The sequence below is a fragment of the Peromyscus eremicus genome, chromosome 15 (assembly GCF_949786415.1).
Source record: "Peromyscus eremicus chromosome 15, PerEre_H2_v1, whole genome shotgun sequence".
In the NCBI taxonomy this organism is placed as follows: Eukaryota; Metazoa; Chordata; class Mammalia; order Rodentia; family Cricetidae; genus Peromyscus; species Peromyscus eremicus.
In genome coordinates, this window is record NC_081431.1 from 49,757,158 (window position 1) to 49,782,527 (window position 25,370).

At 39.7% G+C, this 25,370-nt stretch overlaps 1 protein-coding gene and 1 non-coding gene across 2 annotated transcripts; both read left to right on the top strand.

Moving 5' to 3' along the window:
- The first annotated feature begins 75 nt into the window (after window positions 1-75).
- Window positions 76-22,142, top strand: Ro60 (Ro60, Y RNA binding protein). Its single transcript, XM_059280691.1, has 9 exons — window positions 76-178; window positions 6,782-7,382; window positions 11,805-12,025; window positions 13,382-13,528; window positions 13,749-13,886; window positions 17,204-17,320; window positions 18,605-18,718; window positions 18,956-19,102; window positions 21,470-22,142. Exons 2-9 carry the CDS (start codon window positions 6,803-6,805, stop codon window positions 21,620-21,622), a joined length of 1,617 nt encoding a protein of 538 aa, XP_059136674.1. The 5' UTR covers window positions 76-178; window positions 6,782-6,802; the 3' UTR covers window positions 21,623-22,142.
- Window positions 14,113-14,185, top strand: Trnaa-agc (transfer RNA alanine (anticodon AGC)). The gene has a single exon. It is a non-coding gene; the product is annotated as a tRNA-Ala (tRNA).
- Window positions 22,143-25,370: the final 3,228 nt, after the last annotated feature.

The window sequence follows — 25,370 nt, forward strand, 5'->3', positions numbered from 1 at the left end:
TGGCCCTCCGGAGCGGGGGCGGAGCGATGGGAGGGGCGGGGCTAGGAAAGGGGCGGGGCTCGCTCCGACCTGGACCTGGAGCTGTCCTCGCCCTTTCTGGCCGCCGCCTCTTCCCCGCGCTGCGCAGGGCTTCTCCTTTAGGCGCCGCGGGACCTGAGCGTCGGCTTTCCAGGCACAGGTAGGTGGGTCGCTGGAGGCCTACTGTGGGGCGGGGAACCGGCTTGTGTGCGGTCCGAGCGGTCCTGGGCACTCGAGGTCGAGCCGGTGCGCACTCTCTTCCCACCGGCATCCCAGCAGCAGAGGCCAGTCAAAGCCTTCGCCGCCTCTGTGCTCCCGCTCCCGCCCCGCAGCAGGACCGATTCCCCGTCGGGACATTTCGGGCCTGGCCCGGCTGCACCGGAGGGTGGGGTCTTGGGGAACCCAGGACGACTCTGCTGCTTGCAGAGCTCCTGGCGGGCGGGCGGGCGTGCCAAGGCCCCTTTTCACTTTCTCTCCCTCCACCCCCTCCTCCTCCTGCGGCTTTGGTACAGAGGCGTTGTCTCGGATACGGGTTTGGGAAGGAGCTTTGTGGGGAAGACGGAAAGCAAATCTCTCTTAGAGGAATAATAAACGATTTGTTTATTAATTGCCCTAAAAGATTTGTCCTAAAAGTCCAAAGGAATGAGAGACTCGTGTATCAGGATTCAGTGCCTTACGGAGAAATGAGCTTTTTCCTCTCCTCTTAATATAGTGCATTACTTTAAAAACACTTGAAATGGTTCTGATGAATTAAAGCAAAAATGGCTACTTTCGATTAATACTTTCATTCATAGGACTCCTACAGAGTGTCGTACTGTTACAATAGTTTTAAAGAGTATAATTTTTCAGCATTTCTTAAAAGCATGTTCCAAGGAAGGCTTTTGGATTCCAGAGGAAAAAACAGTGTTCAGAGCATACTACCGTGGTGACATCTTGCCACAGTGCTCAATACTTTTTAATTGCCCCGCTCTTGAGACACTTATTTGCATTACCTTTGTGTATGGTATTCTTATTTGAACTGTGGTCCTAGTTTTTGTAATGTAGTATAACTTCATAAGTGTAAATTAGCTTCCATTTTAAAAGAAACTGCATATTTGTTTGACTTCTCAGGGTAAAAAAAAAAATTTCAAATAACAGATGATTCAGAGATACTGATTTCATAGATGTGTAGATTGAAAGAAAATACAGGAATATTTATATTAGTAATTGTAGCACGACTCTTAAAGGGTCTTATTAATAAAAACAAACCCAGAGCCAGTTATTGGGGTGAATGCTGGAAGATCAGAGAAGCAGAACAAGCCACAGTTTCCTTGCCTCACCAATTCCTCAGCTGAACTGCTGCTAAAAGCCTAAAAACTTAACAGCCTCTAGTTCCTGGTCCTCACGGCCTTATATACCTTTCTGCTTCCTGCCATCACTTCCTGGGATTAAAGGCGTGTGTCACCATGCCTGGCTGTTACCAGTGTGGCTCTGAACTCACAGAAATCCAGACAGATCTCTCTGCCTTCGGAATACTAGGATTAAAGGTGTGTGTGCCACCAGTTTCTGGCCTCTATATCTAGTGGCTGTTCTGTTCTCTGACCCCAGATAAGTTTATTAGGGTGCACAGTATATTGGGGGACACAGTATCACCACAAGTAATGGTAAAAATATATATTGTAATTTGGATGATCCGAATTTGAAGCAGAAGTGTTATTACACCAGTATTTTTACCAGTGTCTACCTATTTTATATTCTAAGTTAAGAAGAGAATGGGCAACATATAGAACAACCTTATAGCTAAGATCAAGTGTAGAACACTCAAAATGTTGTCGTGGTTTTTTAACAGTTAATGTCTCTCAAAGCTTTAATTTATAGTTTTTTATTGTTAAAAATTTGTATTCATTTGACATACTAATTTATAGAGATTTAATAAAACTTCAACTGGTATAAATTCTTGAGACTGTTGTGTTTTAAAAGGTCAGAACAATTCAAAGAAGAATTAACTTTATTCTTGCTGACTTAGATACACTTGATTATTATAGGAATAGATTACCAGATAACTAGACTTTGATTTGCCTCCCTGCCCAGCTGCTTTCTACACCACTGGATTGGAGCTTAAGTTTTGAGGAAGGGGACACTGCCGTTGAAGAAAGAAATTAAGCTACTGTTAGTTAATGGGAATCTTGGACCTGTTTTTGAGGCTCAGGATGAGTCACTTCATTAGTATTACTAAGATACTCCCAGCAGTTGGTACATTCCAAGGGATTTTGAAACTATCAGGAACCACTGTATCACCATGTCGTTTAACATTGCCAGTTTTAAAGTAATCAGTATTTCAGTACCGAATGACAAAAAGGAGACTATATAGCTTGAAATATACTGCCATTCAATTCTCTATATTTAAATTTTTTTACCCTGATAGCTATGGAAGTAAAGAAGTGCTGTGGGTGACCTAGTCACCAGCACGGCAAGATGCAGTTCCAAGATGCCGGCTCTGCAGCCTGGGGGAGTTCTCTTCAGAGACCTAAGCTCAGATGTAGCTGGGGCCTCCTGACTTCCATTGCAGAAGACAGTTTCCAGATGAGTCAGTCTGAAGCCAGGCTGGTCGTTGTAGTTCATAGGCATCATAGCTAGGTAGGACGGTTAGCTGCTTCCCTCTCTTTGAAGCTTGCGTGGTACCTTCTGGTATCCTGAAAACTAGTCCTCAGGGAGGAGGCTTGCAGGTCAGGTCCATCTGGAGCCCTCCTGGTCATGTGTCTGAAATACATGATGTCTTCAGCAATAAGGAAGGACTTACCTTCCTGCTCTGGGAGGCAGCTATAGGCAACAGCAATAGCCTATAATTTTGGGGGAATCTCTTAGACAACCCTGACCAACAAGTCAAAAGGGGACTTCTCATACCTAGTGTTGGGGTTTTTATTAGATGGTCTCTGGATCTTGGGGGAAGCATTGTCAGCCCAGGTAGCCAGATGTCATTTAAACTATGTCTACACCGACTTATATGTAATTTTAGGTAAATAGGTAATAATATGATTACTTATGACTTTTTCAGACATCTATACTGTTATTTTACCCCCCTTCCTTCCTTTCCTTCTGTAGTGACCTCCCTCCCCGCTTCTAATTAGAGTCCCTACCACCATCATCCTGTTTCACATTTAGGTCTTGGATCTGTTTGGATTTAGTTGTACAAGGTGATGCAGGTCTAACTTGATTCTTCTGCACGTGAACATCTAGTTTTCACAGCATCCTTTGATTTTATTTTTGCTCAGGATTGTTTTGGCTGTCCAGGGTCTTAATCAGTCCATCAGCCCTTACACACACACAGCTTCTTTCGAGGAATTTTCTTTCCTTTCACAACATCTAATGTCACCAAACTCACATGCACACACACACACACACACACACACACACACACACACACACACACAGAAAAAAGATAGGTTAGAATATGGGCATAACAATGACTCTTGAGTTTTGTAATAGTAACTGTATGGGTGATTGTTGTAGCTTTTAAATTTATATTACTCAGAAGGCATAATTTATAATTAGATTTAAAGATTAAGTAAATGAAGCTTAAAATGAAAAATAAGCTAGTTTGCTCATTGCTTTTTAAAGAAATTCCTTTTGTGAATAAAATTGTAGAGTGGTTGATGAGGTACATTTTTCGGTTTTATTGATGAGAATTGAGTTACTGGTAAGTTTAAAAATCAAAGGTTACAAATGTATAAGATATATATCTTGACCTTAAGGATTGGCCATTAGCTGTTTTAATGCTCTTCTTAAGGTAGGTCTCAGCAAGCAAAGTATCATTCTTTGAAGGGAGTCTTGAAATGTTTTGGTCAGTTGTAAAAGCTTTTGACTCTCTGCCAGTGAGAGATGTCAGCCGGATCTAGAGGAGCTGGGGACTCCTTTCCTTCCCGTGCCTTTCTATCGTCCCTCTGTCTGTTCTGCTGCTTCACATTGTACCCTGGAAAGTAGAGTCAGAGAAGCATATGAAAGTCTGTTTATGCTGAAAGAATACTGGAGGAGCACATCTCTTTGGCTGTCTTTGGCATAATAAGCAAAGGGAAGAGTTCACTGGTAAATTACTTCTTGTGTCAAAAGATGAAACTACAACAGATTTAAAAATATTACCTGTCTTTTATTTACAATTCTAGAATTGGTCAATACCTTATTCTATAAGACATAGTAGTCTCATTGCACACTGGCAAAGCAGGGATCTTTATCATAGAAAACTGCCTGGTTAGCATCAGTTACTTTTTTATAAGAATCAAATTAGGAGGGACTTCCTTGTTGACTCAGATAGATTAGCGGTTCCTATTTTGGGGAAGGTCTTTTGGAGGATCCGTGTAGTCCCTTAAATTTTTGGTTTGATCCTGTAGCATCTAACTTGCAATCACGATGTAATCACTATGTTCTGGTTTGGTCTAGTCTGTTGAAGACTAGTGCAGACTTCAGAATGAGATGATGCCTCCTTATAAATTGTATTTCCATTTAAAGTGGTAGAAGTGAGTTTGGTGACAACTGTAATCACAGGACATGAGAGGCCAAAGCAAGAGGGTTACATGCTCCAGGCCAGCCTGGTCAGGGAGACGGCAGGAAAACCTAACAGAGAAATACTGTTCTCTGTTGACATTTTGCCCAGTTCTTATTACTTTTCTTCTTGATTGTATATTTCCTACATATAAAACATTTATAGCTAGCTAGGTGGTGGTAGTGCACGCCTTTAATCCCAGCAATCAGGAGGCAGAGGCAGGCGGATCTCTGAGTTTGAGACCAGCCTGGTCTTCCAGTTCCAGGCCAGCCAGGGCTACATAGAGAAACCCTGCCTCAAAAACAAAACAAAACAAAATTTATTAATTTATTTGGAGGATTTATCATAAGGAATTGTAAATTTTTCATCATTTATGGTGAGGCTTTTTCAAAAAAAGTGAATTACAGAAAAGAAAATCCATTGTGGATTATTTCCATTAAGCACATAACCCCCAACATCAATTTTGATGCTATTTAGTTTTCCTTTAATGTGTATTACTCCTTACTTAGCTTTAATGTTCTAGATGTAGAAGAAAGATTTTAACATAAAACCCAGTCCTTGCTTGCTCTTCTAGGAACCAGTGATGTATAAGAATAAGAAAGATCTCTTTTGAAGTTTAGCCTCAGATCTTTAAATCCCACCATTTGAACTTTGGGGGAGGAAAACAGAAATAGAAGAATAACGTAATGTTAAATACCATGTCAGTGCTTCTCCGCTAACATGTGTGAATAAGCTGGAGTAGACAGGCTGGAGTACCATCACAGTATTTTTGTGAAAGCTAAGAATAGGCTCGTAATGGTAACTACACCGTAAAGATCGAATGACAAGGCTTTCTACTCGGAGTTATGAGTGAAAGTGGAGTCGCTGGAAATGTTCTCCCGCCTCTTAAAAAAAAAAAATTGGCAAACTGAATAGAGGACATGATAGTGGTGGAGGCTTTAAGCACCAGGAATTTCAGCCTGTCCCCTGTAACTATAAAGCCTTCCCTAATCCCTCGTGTGGTCGCTTTCTCTGCCCTACCCTACACCAGCCCTAACATAAGCAGCTTTGTAAGTTTTATTTGAAATGTTGACTCTGATATTTCCGATGTAAATTCTAATCACTGTCCCCTTTGTCACATTCAGAATGGAAGACTGTCCAGTCCCCTCCTGCACTTATCCGTACACCATTGTTTGCTGTGTGGTATCCCAGTTCCCCCAGCTACCTGGCTTCCCCACCTACCTTGTGGCATTTTCTGCCAGACGGGAATTTCTTCATTTCTCATCTCTCTTGAGTTCTCCTTCTTAGCACTTCTTCACCCTCAGAGAGAAGGCGCTTTTGTCATCCATGAGCCAGTTTCAAACTCAGCACCGTACCCTTTTCTGTCCTGTTTGTTTTAGGCGTCTCACTCGCTCAGTTCTCCCCTCTCTCCGGGTGTGACAACAAGAAAGTTTTCTTCTGGCTTGCAGCTTGTGTCCGCCCTTCCTTTATAGCTCACAGCTGTGCTTCTGGGAAGAGAGCAGCTCTGTGGAGTGCCTTGCACAGTCTCCTGTTCTCAAGGGAATCAGCCTTCTCCTGGCACTCGACTACACTTGGGTTTGCTGGTTACCTCTGTTTCCCAAGCCACGGCAACAGTCACTTCCCATCATCATTTTATTTAGATGATGGACTCCAAGCATTTGACATTGCTAAACATTATTTCCCTGAAACCCTCTGCCCTGTGCTCCCTTTGTGAGGGCAAGTGTTGGAATGGAGACCAGCAATGCACAGTTCTTTAGGGAGCTGACTTTTCTTACTGTTGGCTATAGTCGCCCCCTTTTGTCCTTATCTGGCCCTCCGAACTCACACTGACTGACCCACTTGATTAATTGGACCTACTATATTACACCTTAAAAATTAGTTGTTATTTGTGATCATTATACTACTTCTTTTGAAGAATTGGGATTTCTCTAGATTATAAAATATATGAGTAGATAATAAAAGTTTTAAATTATAAGCAAGGTCTTACTTACTCTAAGTTGCTGCTAGATGATCACATGTGATTTTGAGGGTTTTGTTTTGTTTTATTTTTTCTATTTTCTGCCTTTTCTAATTTTTCTTCAGGACATCTATAGTGATGTTTTACTGGGAAAAACTTACTGAGCTCAAAAGATGTTTTTCAATTAAAAAGTTTCATAACATTTCAGTAAGCAGAGATTTCCCATCGTTTGCCTTTATAAAGTCGTATTGACTCCATTTATTTGTAGTGACATTTTGCCTTTTTGATAGGTCTCCCAGAGGACAAGGAAGATGGAAGAATCTGCCGACCAGCTGCAGCCGCTGACTGAGAGTCAGGTAGCCAACTCCGAGGGCGGCTATGTATGGCAGGTCACAGACATGAACCGGCTGCACCGCTTCTTGTGTTTCGGTTCTGAAGGTGGCACCTACTACATCCAAGAACAGAAGCTGGGTCTTGAAAATGCCGAAGCCTTAGTCAGACTGATTGAAGATGGCAGAGGAGGCGAAGTGATACAGGAAATCAAGTCCTTTAGTCAGGAAGGCAGGACTGCCAAACAAGAGCCTTTGCTGTTTGCCCTTGCCATCTGTTCCCAGTGTTCGGACATAAAGACAAAGCAGGCAGCCTTTAAAGCTGTGCCTGAGGTCTGTCGCATTCCAACCCACCTCTTCACCTTCATCCAGTTCAAGAAGGACCTGAAGGAGAGCATGAGGTGCGGCATGTGGGGTCGTGCTCTCCGGAAGGCCGTGGCAGACTGGTACAATGAGAAGGATGGCATGGCCATTGCTCTGGCCGTTACGAAGTATAAGCAGAGAAACGGCTGGTCTCACAAAGACCTCTTAAGACTGTCACATCTTAAACCTTCCAGCGAAGGTGAGCATACGCTTTTCCTAAAGGGTAGCAAGACATAGTGATTAATAAGTAGCAAAATTTCATATCATTTTCTAGAGTTAGCTTTCACTCACCAACCATAATGCTTTTAATTAATCCAGACATATTTAAAACCAGCTTGAAACTAAAGACCTGCCACAGGTCATCTTGGCATTGATAATCAAAGTTTGAACATGCTGATTTTATACTTAGAGTTATTAATATTTAGGTTTTAATTTCCCTTCTGAGAAAGATTAGTAATTATGGTGATATTTTATTTGTACTGAAATGTGATTTTATTTGTATGTTAATAAATAAAGTTGCCTGGGGGTCAGAGCTAATAGCAAGCCATAGCAGAAGCCGGGCAGTGGTGGCACACACCTTTAATCCCAATCACATGACAGCAGATCTCTGTGTATTCAAGGATACAGCCAGCATGGAGACACACACCTTTAATCTCAATACCAACCATAGAAGACCTGGAGGTCTATATAGACAGGCAGTGATGAGGAGGTCATGTGGTTGGGTTTACAACCAATGAGAAAGCAGAACAGAAAGTCAATAAAAAGACAGATACACAGGAAGTAGCTCTCTTTCTGAGGAAAAGGACAACAGTGGCAGGAAGGATAAGAAGGCAGTTTTAAGTCTCAGCTCTTAGCTACTGCTCTGACCTCTTGGGCTTTTAACTCTGCATTTGGTTCTATGTTTCTTATGTAAGACTGTTACATCTACAAGTAATTACTGTAATTGCAACTAACTTTTCAAGTCCCTTTCCACAGGTACTTTCATATGTTAGTGTCCCAAGTGTTTAGTTGAGCATAGCCTTCCAGATCCATGACAGGCAGATTTTAGCAAGAGAGGGGAAGAATGGAAATAGAGCAGTGCGGTTTTGCTGTCTGCCACCTGCTGTCAAGAAGATGTATGCTTACTAACCCTGAACCTTGTCCATACTGCACTCACAGACAGTCACTGGTGAGCATTCTAGACAACTGGTCCCATTTTAGGATGTAAACTATTAACCTGTCAATCGGTCATGATTCCTATTAATGGCTGGGTTATCTGTAGCAAGTATTCAGTGTCCAGCTGGCTTTAAATCTATCTGACTTCATTCATCAGCATTATGTTTTGTGAATGAAAGCAGTTGGCATGGGTTTTGGGACCAAAACCCAGGTCCTCTGTAAAAACAGCAAGTTTTTACACTCTTAACCACTGAGCCACCTCTCCAGCCACTTCCTCAATTTATCCCTAGATTTGAAAAACCCATTTCCATCCTAAAATCACACACACATAAAATACATGTGGTTTTTTCCTTAAACATACCATTTTTTACTTTTAAATCTGATCTAATATAGAGTGGATGGCATTTTACTCTGTGTTTTGACACTGGGGTAGTACAGAGCAAGCACTTCCGTGTAGAAAGACCCCTGATTATTAGTGATAAGGAACCGATTAGTCTCTGAACAAGATATACTGTACGGGCTTCCTTTTCGTGGTCTATAAAGTCAGGACTAGAAGATGTTCCCTAAACTTACTTCCACGTGAAATTTTCTTTCTAAGTTGCTGAGGACAAAGCTCATATTCAAGTTTTGTTGATAACAGCAACATCATAGACAATCCCTAGGTGAAAAAAAATTTAAACAAACTCTGAAAAATATTAGAGTAATATATATGTTAATGTATTAACTAAAATGTGTATTTATAACAGACAAAACAAGTCAAAGTATAATTCTGTTAATCAAGGATTTATTATGTACCTGTGGATTTAAGGAGTTTTTATTTTTATTGGAAAAACAGCATAGAGGGCGTTTTTATGTGAAGCATTTAAGACAGCTTTGTCTTAAATCTGTAAGGTGGTAGCAAGTTACAATACTGTAGAAATTCCTGCATCTTAGTATTAACTTTTGGTCGAATTAGCTAAATTAGAGTTCAAAAATAGCACATAGGCTGGCTCAGTTTTACTTAGGGATATATTTCATTTAGCCTATAAAAATATTTTAAGAAAAAAAAATTAAGTTTTGTCAGTATATTAAAAAATCAGAAGACTTCATATAAAAATTTATATTCTGACCTGCCTTCAGATCAGCTGACCATGCTGGGGTTGAACCTGAGGCCTCATACATGGTAGGCAAGTACTCTATAAAGCACTGAGTTATATCCCCAACCTTTTATTATTTTTCATTTCTTATTCATTCCAGGATTAGACCTAAGCTATACACATACAAGATAAATTCTCTGTCACTGAGCTAATATATCTCTCACCCTCTAAACTTTTTTATTTTGAAGCAAGGTCTCACTAAATTGCCCAGGCTGGCCTTGAACTCAAGATCCTCCTGCCTCATTCTCTAAGGAGCTAAAATTAGAGGCCTATGCACAGAGACTCAAGACTTCTTGAAAGTCCTTTTTTTCTAGGCGGGGGCTGCAGAGGAGACAGCACTAAACCAGCACATGTCAGTTGATGCTCTCTGGCCACCACAGTCCTGACAGTTTTTAGATCACCATCACCTGTTTCTATATTTTCACCTGAATTTGTTAATCTCTACCCTTTACAGATTTGGAGATTAAGAGGTAAAAAGGTTACAGTTTATCAGAAATGTGCATTAAGGAATGAAAAAAGATACTTCCTGTTGGAGTAGTGTAGACCAAGAGTGAGCCCAAATTTGAATTCTCCACTTCTCTCTCTCTCTGTCTTCCTTCGGTGTGTAGTTGGTGGTCTATGGCCTATCTGTTGTCTGTCTGTAGTTTGTCTCTAAGCTGTTCCTGTTGCCTGTCCTGACAAAGGGCTTTGCTCTGTATTTATTGAACAGCACAGAAAACATGGTCTGGGAAAGGCATGAGGGATACTTTTCTGTAAGAATCTTTAACAAAGTTTACAAGGGAAGAAGTTACTTTACTGAACCACACAGACCAAAATAGCTCTTAAAACCAGCATGGATGTTATCAACCTATATCCAAATATTGCTTCCAACATTTTGAGATATTTGTTGTTTTAAGTTGCTTTTAACTTATGTAATTACCACAAAACACACACACACACACACACACACACACACACACACACACACACAAATATATTAGTCTGGGTCAGGGGCATGGAAGAGTACATACTTTAAGATTTGCTTAAGTTGTAAAAGCTGATTATATGGGAAATCCAAGGCATAGTAAAGTTGGTTACATTGTTTTCTTAAGGCAGGTTGAATTTAAAACAGCTAAGTACACAGTAGGATAACTGGGGTTGTAGTTTTGTTTGTTTGTTTCTCTTTTTTTTTTAACTCTTTGTGGGCCCTCCACCCAGCACTCAAATAAATACACATGGAGGCATATTCTTTCTTATAAATGCCCCACCTTAGCTTGGCTTGTTTCTAGCCAGCTTTTCTTAACTTAAATTATCCCATCTACCTTTTGCTTCTGGGCTTTTACCTTTCTCTATTTCTGTGTATCTTTTCTTTACTTCTTATTCCGTGTCTGGCTGTGTGACTGGGTGGCTGGCCCCTTCTTTTCTTGCCCCTCAGTCTTCCATCCTCTCAGATTTCTCCTCCCATTTATTCTTTCTGCCTGCCAGCCCCGCCTCTCTTTTTCTGCCAAGCTATTGGCCATTCAGCTCTTTGTTAGACCAACCAGGTGTTTTAGACAGGCAAAGTAATACAGCTTCACAGAGGTAAACAAATGCAACATAAAAGAATGCAATACATCTTTGTATCGTATCATTGAACAGATATCCACAGCACTAACAAATGTAACACATCTTAAATTAATATTCCACAACAGCAGGTTGAGTGCATAGTTTTAAATGATCCCAAGGCATATTCAATTGGTTTCAAGGTCTGACAAAATTCAGTCTCTTCAACGGCAAGAAGTGTTTTCAGCAAAAGATATTACCAGAAGCAAATTATAGGCTGCCACATAGATTTTCTCACTCCAAGTCTCTTTTTACTGTTAAAAAAAAATTTGTAAAAAGAATGTACAAGTTATTTTCCTTTTTTAAAATATTGGGCTTGTAATAATTTCTGTTGTTAAACAATTTAATTTCCTGTTTCTAGTTAATCACTACTGTTCATAAATCCACATTTATTCAGAAGCATAGGACAAATCAGTATGAAAATCATTGGAATAGATCTGTACTCTGAATGAGGTTATGGACATGAAGTAGACACTACCTACAAAGTTTATAATTTCAGTATCTCAAAAGTACCTCTGTAGTACAGTTAGCTTAAACTATAGGCAGATTCTCCCACCACCACATATTTAGACAGTAATGGTATGTTTAAAAACAAAACATAAAACTCACTTCGTTTGCTTAAATGTGCTTATGTGGCAGAACATAACACCCCACTTGAGGGAGTCAGCTCCTGTCTTTAGTTAAGCTGATCGTGTCCATTCTATTTTCACTAATCCAACTTGCCTTTTCAATTCTTCATCTTGTTAAAGGACTTGCTATTGTGACCAAATATATTACAAAGGGCTGGAAAGAGGTCCATGAACTGTATAAAGAAAAAGCACTTTCTGTGGAGACTGAAAAACTGTTAAAGTATCTGGAGGCTGTGGAGAAAGTGAAGCGTACAAAAGATGAGCTGGAAGTCATTCATCTAATTGAAGAACACCAGTTAGTCAGGGAACATCTGCTCACAAATCACTTGAAGTCTAAAGAGGTGAGTAAGTTCCTTTGAAAAGAGAAGCCTCAGGCTCTAGATCCTGGGTTCAGTCCCAAGCCCCTCCAATACAAGAGAAGGGGCTAGGGAGATGACTCAGTGTTTCCAGCACTTGATGGACAAGCAAGAGGACCAACCAGTGTTCATATGGCAGCTGAGAACCCAGAGATGGGATCCCAGAGCAAGGAACTAGCAAGACTAGCCTAATCGCTTATCAAGGAGCTCTGGGTTTGACAGAGAGACCCTGCCTCAAAAAGAAAAGTGAGAAGCTAGTAAGGATTCCCAGCATCAACATCAGGCCTTTTCACACACACACACACACACACACACACACACACACACACACACAGAATCCAAACATAACTTTAAAGTGATATTTATTAAAAATATTCAATGTTTCAAACAGCCAACTCATGCAATGAGCACAGGACCCGGTCCCACTGCCTGGATGCCCCCCAAACAGATCAGGCCAATCAACTGTCTCACCCATTCAGAGGGCCTGATCCAGTTGGTGACCCCTCAGCCATTGGTTCATATTTCATGTGTTTCCGTTTGTTTGGCTATTTGTCTCTGTGCTTTATCCGACCTTGGTCTCAACAATTCTCTCTCATATAAACCCTCCTCATTCTCGCTAATTGGACTCCCAGAGATCCACCTGGGGCCTAGTCATGGATCTCTGCCTCCAGGTCCATCAGTAGTTGGATGAGGTTACCTGGGGCCTATGCAGGGTCTCTTGGCTCAGCATGGGAGGAGGGGACTGGACCTACCTGGACTGAGTCCACCAGGTTGATCTCAGTCTGTGGGGAAGGCTTTGCCCTGGAGGAGATTGGAATGGGGGGCGGGCTGGGGGGAAGGTGAGGGGGGCGGGAGGGGGGAGAACAAGGGAATCTGTGGCTGATATGTAGAACTGAATTGTATTGCAAAATAAAAATTAAAAAAAAAAAAAATATTCAATGTTGCTGGGCGGCTTTTAATCCTAGCACTTGGGAGGCAGAGGTAGGTAGATCTCTGTGAGTTTGAGGCCAGCCTGGTCTACAATGCAAACTCCAGGACAGCCAGAGCTGTTACAAAGTGAAACCCTGTCTCAACAAAACAAAAGAGAAACAAACAAACAAAAAGCTACCTTGAAAATTTAAAGAGCTCTACATTTTCTCCACAAAACCTTCAGTTTCTTATTTGATAAGCCTTTGATCACTTGATTTGCATTCTGGAAGTACTTGAAACCCTAAGTTAACGCTTTACAGAATATATTGTTAATATGGTTGATTCAGCTATGTCACACTGACTCATTTCCCCTCAGTTCTTTACATTTCTAGCTGTGCTATTCACCTTCTATGGTTCCTTCCTTCCCTGCAGGTATGGAAGGCTTTGTTACAAGAAATGCCGCTGACTGCACTGCTGAGGAACCTGGGAAAGATGACTGCTAATTCAGTGCTTGAACCAGGAAACTCTGAAGTCGCTCTAGTGTGTGAAAAGCTGTGCAATGAAAAACTGCTCAAAAAGGTATGTGTGGCCCATGACTTGGTTAGCTAAAGAAGTTGGCTCTCAGGAGAACTAAGACGACTCTCATGGCAAGTTGCATTTAATTCTTAAATCTAAGATTAATACTTGTTCTTTCTTTATTAAGTGTCCTTATTACCTCTAGTAATATAAACCTCTGAAGACTCATAATTGTTATTCTTACTTGAAGTTGGCAACTACCTCCTGTCTGTCTTGTTTCCAGGCTCGTATACATCCATTTCATGTTCTAATTGCATTAGAAACCTACAGAACAGGCCATGGGCTCAGAGGAAAACTGAAGTGGACTCCAGATAAAGAAATTTTGCAAGCATTAGATGCTGCATTTTATAAAACATTTAAGGTAATAGTTTTATTTTGTTTATTTAAAAAAAAGACTGAGGGATTAATATATTTTGTAAAAATACATTTTAATGGTAATATTAATAGTTTAGCCAGCTTAAAGTATATATGCATGGGTTTTTCTTAATTGGTATAAAGGTGGCTGCAAAATTGATGTTGTAAGTTTACCAGTAATTCTTGGTACTCTGAGCAGTAGCATTTTAATACTTTTGAAAGTCATATTGAGGTTGGGGATTTAGCTCAGTGGTAGAGCGCTTGCCTAGCAAGCACAAGGCCCTGGGTTCAATCCTCAGCTCCAAAAAAAAAAAAAAAAGTCATATTGATAAATTACTGAATTTGAGAATTTGCATTTCTCTGGGTTCCTTCAACTTAGTACTGTTTTTTTAATTTCATTGCTAATTGGGAGCTAAGTCTCATCAATCTGGTAATCAGGCTTTCAAAATGGAAATCAGAGCTATAAGTTAAAATATTTTTTATTTCTAAATTTTCTGGATATGCCACAGAACCTAACATCCAGATTGAGTAGCAAATTAAGAGGGTTACGCATAATCACCAGGTGACATTTATCCCTGACCCACATGATCGTGTCAGTTGATACAGAAAAACCATTTGACAAAATCTAACAGTAACAACCAAAATAAAAGTCAAGAAATCATTTAATAAAATAGAAATTGATTTCCTCACCTTGATCAAGCTTATATTTAGAAAAAATTCATAGATATCATCATACTCAAATAAAACATCAAAAGCTTTTCCTTAAGATCAAGAATAAGGTTGGCTACTTTTCCCACTTCAATGCCACTTAGTACAGAAAGTTGTGGTAATTTTATAAGAAAAAAGCCTCACGTAGCATGTTCATTATTCTGTGTAGAAAACCCTAAGGAATTTACACATAAACCATGTTAGAGTTAAGCAAATTCAGCAGACTTATGGGTTATAAAGCAATGCATTACACACACACACACACACACACACACACACACACACACTCATTAAATGAGCTAGGCTTGGTATACGGATCTGTAATCCTAACACTTGGGTAGTGGAAGCAGCCGTCAGAAGGTTAGAGCCACCTTTCCACAACACAGCAAGTTCAAGGCCACCCTGGGCTACCTGAGACTATTTAAAAGAGCTGTAGAAGAGAGACAGGAATAAATAGAATAGTATGCAAGAGTCACACACTGTAAAGTATAAAATATCACCGAAAGAATAAGGGCTGATGGGAAACCATCACGCTCGTACATTAGAAGAGTGTGAAGAGACTAGCAACCCAAAGCAGCCTGCAGATTTCAAAATCCCAATGGCACGTTTGCAGAAAATTAAAAATCCATGTAAAATTCTGACTCCGAGTAACCACAACAGTTGTGAAAAGCAAATTTGCAGGATCCATACGTCTGGATTTCACAACTCCATTACAATGCAGCAGTAACCAGAGCACTGTGCTACTCTTGAAAGGACAGACATAAAGACAGGAATAAAACAAGAGTCTGGAACAGACAGACACGTTTGGCCAGTTGTTGTTTAAGGACTTCAGAGTTAGTTAATTCAGAAAGGACAGTTTTCAAAAATGTTCCTGTAAAAACTGCACATTTACGTACGGAAGGAGCAAAATGGATCGGTATCTTACAGAATAGTCAAAAAAAATATTTCAAAAGAGATCAGTGGCCTAAATTTAGGAGCTAAAAATGAAAACTACAAAGAATAATAAAGCACAGGTGACAACAACTAAATAAATTGAACTGCCAAATTTGTAGCCAGGCAGTGGTGGTGCACGCCTTCAATCCCCAGCACTTGTCGGCAGAGGCAGGCAGATCTCTGCGTTTGAGGCCAACCTGGTCTCCAGAATGAGTTCCAGGACAGCCAGGGTTACACAGAAGAACCCTGTGTCAAGGGGGAAAAAAAGGAAAAGAAACTTGTGTGTCTCATAGAGTGTTATGAAGAAAGTGGGAAAAGAACTGCATAATGGGAAAAAATATTTGCAGATTGTGTATCTGAAAAGGGTTTAATATCTATAAGCCCTGCAGTTCAATAGTACAAGTCATTTTAAAAATAGGCAAAGTGTGTGAATATATAGTTTTTCAGAATTATATAATTGGCCAATAAGTACATAAAAGATGCTCAATATGATTACCCAGATCAAAAGCACAATGAGATGCCACTTTGTACCTAATTGATAGCTATTAGCAGAAAAGTAACAGGTATTGGGATGTGGAAAAAGTGTCTATCAGTGACAATCTAAAATGTTGCAGCCAGTGAAAATGAGGATCAAATGTTAAACATTTAGTGCTCAGCATACTGCACATGTCTATAAATCCCCACTACATTGGGCATGGTGGGACTAAGGCAGGGGGGTCACTGTGAGTTCAGAGTCCAGCTTGGGCTGCATAGTAAGGGTGAAACCAGTCAGGCTCCATAACAACATCCTGTCTGAAAAAGAAACATCGAAAACAAAACATAAAAAGTAAAGTAAAACTACCAAACTGCCCGGAGTGGATGCCTTTTCCAGCATTGGAGAGGCAGAGTCAGGCAGACCTCTGAGTTAAGGGCCAGCTTGGTCCACATAGCAAGTTCCAAGACAGCCAAAGCTATATAGAAAGACCGTGTCTCAAAAAAAAAAAAAAGGAAGGAAAGAAAAGAAAGAAAAAAAAAATCTATAATACCATCAAGAATTCAGCCTCTATGTACCCCAGAAGACTAAAAGGAGGTACTTGACCTTGAACTTGTACACTAGTGAGCATCCCAGCATTATTCAAGGAACCAAAAGGTACCCAGGTGTGTTCTGTGACTGCATTGTGAAGTACACACTGTAGAGCCAGAAGGTGCAAGGCTGCTCAAGGTGAACGCAGAAGCTTAAGGGTGCTGCTTAATTGGATTGTGATAATGAGAGCATCTGGAAATAGAGGCAGTGCTTACAAGCTGTAAATATATACTTAATGCCGCCGAATTATACTTTTAAAAATGGCTAAACAGTAAACGTTGTTATTTATCATTTACCACAGTATAAATAAATAAATAAACCTTAGAAGTTCCCATTTTACTTCATTAAGAAAAGTTTTAAAAACTAGGACCTTAAAAAAAAAAACTAGGACCTTAGCTTCTTTAAGTAAAATTAAACGGATTACATTGTTTTCTTCATTTTACCAATTAATAACAGAATTTTAAAAATAATAGTCACTTTACTTACATATCAAAAAACCAGCCTTTTGAATAAAAGATAAAGAAATAAGATTTTTTTTTTTTTTTTTTTTTTTTTTTTTTTGGTAGCTTAATCTACTTACAGCCTCTGACGTTTTCATGACCATCTTGTTTTCTTTTTAGACGGTCGAGCCGACTGGGAAGCGTTTCTTGCTAGCTGTTGATGTCAGTGCGTCTATGAACCAGAGAGTTCTGGGTAGTATACTCAATGCTAGTACTGTTGCTGCAGCAATGTGCATGGTGAGATCCCTAAAATGTGTTTAAAGTAAAACTGTAAAGGGGCAGAGATGGCTCAGCAGTTAAGAGCACTGGCTGCTCTTTCAAAGAATCCAGGTTCAATTCCCAGCACCCACGTAGCAGCTCACAACTGTAACTACAGGCATCCAACACCCTCACAACAGACATACATTCAGACAAAACGCCAACACACATAAAATAAAACAAAAACAAAACAAATAAGAATTAGTTTTTCACTTATTTTGCCATTTCACTTATGTAACATTTACTATTTTATATCTAAAGATAAGTTTATAATGCAGTTTTAGTTATACTGAAAATGCACATGTTGAGCTGCCAGATTCTGTAGCAAAAATAGATGATGAGTAGAAAGATGGTTAGAAAAAAAATATGCTTAGTAGGACAGTAGTGGTGCACGCCTTTAATCTCAGCACTTGGGAGGCAGAGGCAGGCAGATCTCTGTGAGTTCAAGGCTAGGTAGTTCCAGAACAGCCAAGGCTACATAGAGAAGCCCTATTTTGGGGCCCGGGGTGGGGGGTGGAAGGAGTGGGAGTGGAGAAAAAAAGAAAGAAATGTTTAAAAGCTCAAGAAACTAGTGATGGGCATTAGGAAGGTTCAGTTCTCAACCATGCTTCCATCACCACATAGCAAGGAAGCCGTCACTTCTGTGCCTTTATTCCTAATTTAGTAAAATGAGAAGCATGTGTTTGTTTATTCGACTCAGATGGTGCTGTAAATACCAGTTGCTCAGAGATTTTTTTGAGTCATGCTTTTAATTTGTTTTCCTTCATTGATTGCATTGGCTCTTGGGGAGGCAGACCCTCAGAGGATAACTTATAGGAGTCATTCTGTCTTCCACCCTGTGGATTCCAGGAATTGAGTTCTTGGCCAGTACCTTTGCCCACTGAGCCATCTCACCAGCCATGAACAGAGCTGTGACTATATTCTGGAACACAAAAACAAGTTTCAGGATAATAAGCACCACCTTTCAGAGATAAAGTGTTTTTTTTTTTTTCCTAATTTTTTTTTTTAAAGATATTTATTTATTATGTATACAACATTCTGCCTCCATGTATGCCTGCATGCCAGAAGAGGGCACCAGATCTCATCATAGATGGTTGTGAGCCACCATGTGGTTGCTGAGAATTGAACTCAGGATCTCCGGAAGAACAGCCAGTGTTCTTAACCTCTGAGCCATCTCTCCAGCCCCCAGAGATAAAGTTGTAAAAGCCTTTAAGAGACTAATTATTTACGTATGCTGAAAATTGTTACCATTGCATTTTACAGGTGGTCACGCGAACAGAAAAAGAGTCTTCAGTGGTTGCTTTTGCATGTGATATGGTACCGTTTCCTGTGACTACAGACATGACCTTACAGCAGGTTTTAACGGCTATGAATAAAGTAAGACACTGTTTTATTAACATGTCCTGTAACTTTTTTACTTGGGGCATGCGTAATATCTGTAGGAAGGAATTGTTCCAACTTCTCATAGCAAGCACAATAGAAAATATATATGTGCAGGCATGGCGAAGCCTTGATACTGGTTTTACATAAAATGGTGCTCTAAAAAGTAGGGCTTTTATGTATTCATTTCAGACATCTGCTGGACAATGGTACTTTTTTTTTTTTCTGCGCTAGGTCCCAGCTGGTAGCACCGATTGCTCTCTTCCAATGATCTGGGCCCAGAAGACAAACACAGCTGCTGATGTCTTCATTGTATTCACCGATAATGAGACCTTTGCCGGACAGGTGCATCCTGCTGTTGCCCTGAGGGAGTACCGACAGGTAAAACACAAACCTGTTTCACACCACACAATACTCCATTCCCTTGGAGTGTGTTCTCTTTGTTTGTGTAGAAACCCAGTGTCAGGTGGGCTCAGCAGTACTTGAAATAAAAAGGTCGGGACAACACATACATCACCCAGTTCCGGTGCTAAATGTTAATAAGAATGTCATTTGGCGGCAGCTTTTGATAATGACCAAATAAGTATTTGACCTCAGCTAATAATTTTAATGATACAGTGCATTCCTTGAAAAATGAAATCATTACTTGTGAGAACTAAAGGCCTACATAAAGTCACAGCACGTTTTTCAGTCTGTCTTCTAAACTTAGGGATAGATCTGTTTTGATCCTTCTTCTGGACAGAAGTGTTCTGTTACTGTTCTGTCCATTATGGTAGACACTGGTCGCTAGGCTTGTTGAGTGTGAACATGTGGAACACATGACTAGAAGGATAAGCAGAACTTGCTGTGAAGAACAGTGGTTCTCACAACATAAGTTTTCTACCAGCTATAGCATCATTTGGTGTTCACATTAGAAATGTAAATCGCAGACCCTATCAGACATCTGCTGAGTCCAACTCTGTGGGTAGGGTTCAGGTTTCTCATGAATGCCTTACTTTTGAGTTCCATAAAGGAGGAAATAGTATTTGGACTAAAAACAGTCTGGATATGTTGTTGGTTGTTTTACTTTTACTTTTTGCCCCCCCCCCGCCCCCCACCAGCTCCCCAATAATAAGAATGAAGCTTATTCTTTCTTATGAATGCCTGGCCTTAGCTTGGCTTATTTCTAGCTAGCTTTTTTTAAAATTAACCTATCTTTTGCCTCTGGCCTTTTACTTTCTATATACTATCTACGTCTGTTTACTTCTTACTCCATGGCTTACCATGTAGCTCGGTGGCTGGTCCCTGGAGTCCTCCTCTCCTCCTCCTCCCTGATCTTCTCTTCCCAGATCTCTTCTCCTATTTATTCTCTCTGCCCACCAGCCCTGCCTATTTCTCTCTCCTGCCTAGCTATTGGCCATTCAGCTCTTTATTAGACCAATCAGGTGTTTTAGACAGTCACAGTAACATAGCTTCACAGAGTTAAACAAATGCAACATAAAAGAATGCAACACATCTTTGCATCATTAAACAAATGTTCCACAGTATAAACAAATACAACACATCTTCAACTAATATTCCACAACGTGGATATTGGTTCTAAGACTCTTCGGCTAATTGTGGATCTGAACAAATTAGTTCACTGACAAATGTCATAGTAGGTAATGGTGCATACTTTGTAAGGTTGGTACAACAGTTATACCCTGTCTCAAAAACAAATTGGTCATTAGAACTGGGCATGGTGGCTTAGCATGTAATCATAATACTCAAGGTGTGGAGGCAGGGGACTAGAGAGATGGCTCAGTAGCTAAGATCACACTCTGCCCTTGCAAAGGACCTGAGATCATTTCCCAGCACTTTTGTTGGATGGTTCACAATTGCCAATAACTCCAGGTCCAGGAGATCTGATACATCTAGCCTCTGCAGTCACCTGCATCACATACATGCATATTAAAAATAAAGTCTTTAAACAAAAGAGTCTGAGGCAGGAGTTCAAGACTACCCTGGGCTACACTTATAGTGAGATCTTGTCACAAGAAAGAAAGGAAAGAGAGAGAAGGGCTGGGGATGTATTTCTGTTGGTATAGTAGTTGTCTACCATATGTGAGGCCCTAGGCTCAATCTCCAGCACTGAATAAAACCAGGCATGGTGCTACATACCTACAGTCTTAGCATTTGGAAGGAGAGGCACTAGAATCAGAAGTTTGGGTCATCCTCGGCTATATACCAAGTTTGGGGCCAGCCTGGGCTATGTGAAATCCTGTCTCAAAGTTTTATCAAATAAAATCATTAAATATATTTTTTCATAGGTTTATTATATATAGTGCCTGACAAAATGAACCTTCATTGATTGTTTCTTCCTTACTATTTAGTTATGTGATTTTAACTACATCTAGAGAGACTGGGATTATAGCTCAGTAGGTCAGTGGTAGACTTCTTATCTAGTATACTCAAGGTCCTGGTTTGGTCCATAGCACAAAGGATAGCTAGGAAGAAGAAAGAGAAACAGAGATGGGAGATGGAGCAGAGAGTCAGGGAGAGAATGGGGGCAGAATTATAGTTCTGGAAGGCAAGATGTATTGTGTATATCAAAACTGTAAGCTAGACTTGGTACATACCTGTAATCCCAGCATTTGGTAGAGTGAACCAGGGTTATGAGTTCTAGGCCAGCGTGACAAAAAAAAGGTCTTAATTTTGAAGGATTTTTTTGTTTGTTTTTCTTGCATATAATTATATATGTATTTACTTTCCCCTATATTTTTCATACAGAAAATGGATATTCCTGCTAAGTTGATTGTTTGTGGGATGACATCAAATGGTTTTACCATCGCAGACCCTGATGATAGAGGCATGTTGGATATGTGCGGCTTTGATACTTCAGCTCTGGATGTAATTCGAAATTTCACATTGGATATAATTTAACCCTAAGTACCAGAATGACCTGAGGGGTCCACTGCTGCAGTGGACTTCACTGAAAAGTCACAGCTACTTCCCAGCTAACTGCAGCAGTGAGAAGTGTCAACAGTGTGTGCGTGGTGGAAATGGACTTTGCCAAGAACAGGAAACGAGGGAAGGAAGGAAAAACATGTCGAGCCCAAAGGTGCATGTACTCAGCTAGCTCTTGAGAAGTCTTCAGGACACTGTAGCTTTCTCTATAGCGAACCTCTTTTTGATAGAAACTGTAAAATAGTCACGTTTTACTCTGGGGAATCACATTTGTACTTAACGCAGGGGACATCCTAAAGTGTAAGTAGCCTCCCACGTCACTTTTTGAGAAGTGCTTGTTTTCTTAAATGTTTTCATTGGAAAAGGACAGTTTTGATAATGTCCAAATACTCTGAAGTGCACTAGACCATGTGACTGTGATGAAAGTGGACCTCACGAAGTAAACCTTTATACCAGGGGTTTAAAAAAAAATACAAAGACACTTGGTAAAGCTAAATTATGAATGAGTTTTACAAATTCAGAGTTTTCTAAGATCATAAGAACAACAGCTTTCTTATTCAATGAAAAAGATGTTTTGTTTCAGGTGTTTTATTTGTACATGTTAGAATTTGTTACCATTTGGTCAAAACATGATGGAAGTCCCTAAGGGACTTGTTGAGTTTGTGTAGGCTGAGGAATTTGCTTTGTATTCTTGTAGTTACTGCCATAAGTAGAGACATACTTAATGATTCCCTCTGAGCAACAACAGTGTTTCATGCACTTAATGCTTTCCTGTTTTCATATTTGTCATGAAAACAAAATGTTTCTCATACTTAAGTCCCCTCCATCCATAATCCTGATAGTATAACAATTAAAATCTCAACTGTAAAGACATAGCTTTTTCCATACCCCTAAAATACCTTTTAACTAATTTTTATATTTTCCTAATATTAAGTTTATCTGTAGTCTTTTATATTTGTGTCCACTATCATCTTGTGTCTAATTTCTTTTTTGATAGAAATATAGAAAGCATAGAAATAATAAAGCAAGCTAGATCCTTCAAGTTCAAAGGCAATTTTAGAGTAGGCAACTATCAACCAGTCAGTCCATGTAGGAAATTTAAAAACACGTTTTGTACAAACTAAACTTCTTTTTCACCATACTAACATACATTCTTTTCTTGAGCAGCTATGTGTTTTCACTGGGGAGTTTAGCGTGAAAATGGCCTATTGAAAGGCTGGTAGCTTTTCTCCTGATTTTGTAATGGTATCTAAGGTAGTTTATACTAAAACTTTAATTTTTTATGTATTCTTTAAATATTAAAGGTTTACTAGGGGCTTAAAAAGCCCTCTCACTTTATATGAAAAGTCAAAAACTAGTAAATGTAGGTTACATAACCTTATATGTGTGTAGGGGGTGAAGTTTTTTATTTGGAGAAGAAAGGGTCTTTGCTATTGTGAGGATTTGTGTACATATTTTCTTCTCTTTCCCAAGAAAACTAGACTCTGAGAATAAGAAAATGTCCCCTTCGGGTAGATTTGACATATTAATGAGGTTGATATGTAGCTATTCTTTCAAGACAGTAACAATTCTTCAGTGTTATTAGCAAAGAGAGCATCACCTCCCACTCAACACTATCGCTTCTGATGCTGTTCTGGCTTTAGTGGGATCACATGCGGTTTCACATCTTTACTCCTGATACATTCAAGTTTCATATTCAAATTGAATTTAAGGTTCAAAACCCTAAGAATTACATGAGAGCTATTGACTTCTTTAAACCCAGGGTCTAGGTTTTAATATGATGTAACTTATTATGAAATGTTACAGGGAATATTAGATAACTGCTTCTTTCTTTTCCTTCTGTGCTGTTTAGCTAGTGCTTTTAGGCAAGCAGAGTATGTCTAGGAGCAAATATTTACTCCGTCGAGGAAATCAGATTAGCGGTGACTCTTCAACAGTATTTAGGTAGTAGGCCTAATACATAGGTTAAGAGTGAAGACAGAAGCCAGGTGTGGTGACACAAGCCTTAGTCCTAGGCCTGGGGAGGCAGGGGCAGGTAGATCTCTAAGTTAGAGGCCAGCCTACTCTACTTAGCAAGTTCCAAGCCAGTGAGGGCTAAGTAGTGAGACCCTGTCTCAAAAAAAAAAAAAGTTTTAAGAAAGAAAAAAAGAAAAACAAAGGAAGACCCCTCTGAAAGCAATTTTATCTTCAAATCACAGAGTGGAAAGAAATCTTAGAGGGTTTTTTGTTTGTTTGTTTGTTTGTTTGAAACAAGGTCTCTCTGCATAGTCCTAGCTGTCCTGAAGCTCGCTCTGTAGACCAGGCTGGCCTTGAACTCACAGAGATTCTCCTGCCTCTGCCTCCCAAGTGCTAGGGTTAAAGCCGTGCGCCACCACGCCCGGCCTGGAGAGGGGCGGCCTAGAAGGGTTTGCCTCTCTGCCTACCATTCTAGCCTTTCCTTTCTCATCCATGGGAGCACACTGATTTAGCAAGAGGGACAGGAGAAGTATGCAAAACTTTTACCTTATTTAGACATTAGGAATTGATAACATGCATGATTGCTTTAGGAAATTGTGAATATGTTTGGTTTTTTTATTTGGAATAACTCTCAAACACAATTATGTCTTAACAGCCTATGTTGCTATGTAATATAGCTCCATAGAAAGGCTTTTTTTTGTTTTTTTTAACCTCATTAAGCATAGGATATACTCAAGTGGTAAACAAGTCTTATTTTCCAAATAACCACCAGGGTTACTCTTAAGTAAATAGTATGAAAAAATACTGCTTTAAAAAACAATCTTAAGAAAAATAAACTTTATTTTCTAGATACTATGTAAATATTTCCAGGACTTAGTTGTTATTAATAAAACAGAGCAGTAGTCTTTTCATCTCACCGTTTTTTTATTAGTAGAAATTCCACTTATTGAAACTATTACTTAGTAATTTTCCTAAGAGTGTTAAGAATATGCTGGTGAGTAGGATGTACCTCACCCTGTGGAGCATCTCTTATTTTCTTCCACGTGCTGTGACATTGCAGACAACCTGTTTAACAAATGTGGTAAAATTTTACTCGCCTACATATCAGCATATCTTATTCTTAGATCATAGAAGAGCCAGTAGCTTAATATTTACCTAAAATTGAAACCAGAAAGGAGGCCTTCCAATACTAGTTCAAACTTCATTTTTCATTATAAACACCAAGATGTCACTATTCTCTGATAAAGAGAAAGAAGCAATGTACCCCAAGAAGAAATGAAAGCAAAGCTCAAAATCAAAGTAACTCCATGCTGTCACTAACAAGCACTTGCCATATTAACCTGTTTGAATCACAAGTCTGCAACTGACAATACACCATTGCCAGGTTGTTTCTCACTTTTCTAGACTTTGAAAAAAAAAAACAAACCATACCAGTGTAAATTTGAGAATATACCAATTAAGAACCATCTTTAGAAGCACAAAAAAGATACATCTAAGGAAGAAATGAAGGCTAAATCATTGTGAGTCCTTGGAGTTATTTTCTTGTGACCTCAAGATCTTGTCCCAGGGCAGGCAAGATGTTTTTGTGAGTAAAGACACTTGCCACCAAGCCTGGTGAATTGTGCTCAGTCCCTGGACCCCACATGGTAGGAGGAGAGAAACAATTCCTGCAAGTTGTCATCTGACCACATGCATGCCATGGCATTTGTGCATGTGCATGTGTGCGTAAAAGTGGAGAGGGAAAAAAATACTGCAACAGATTTGGTGC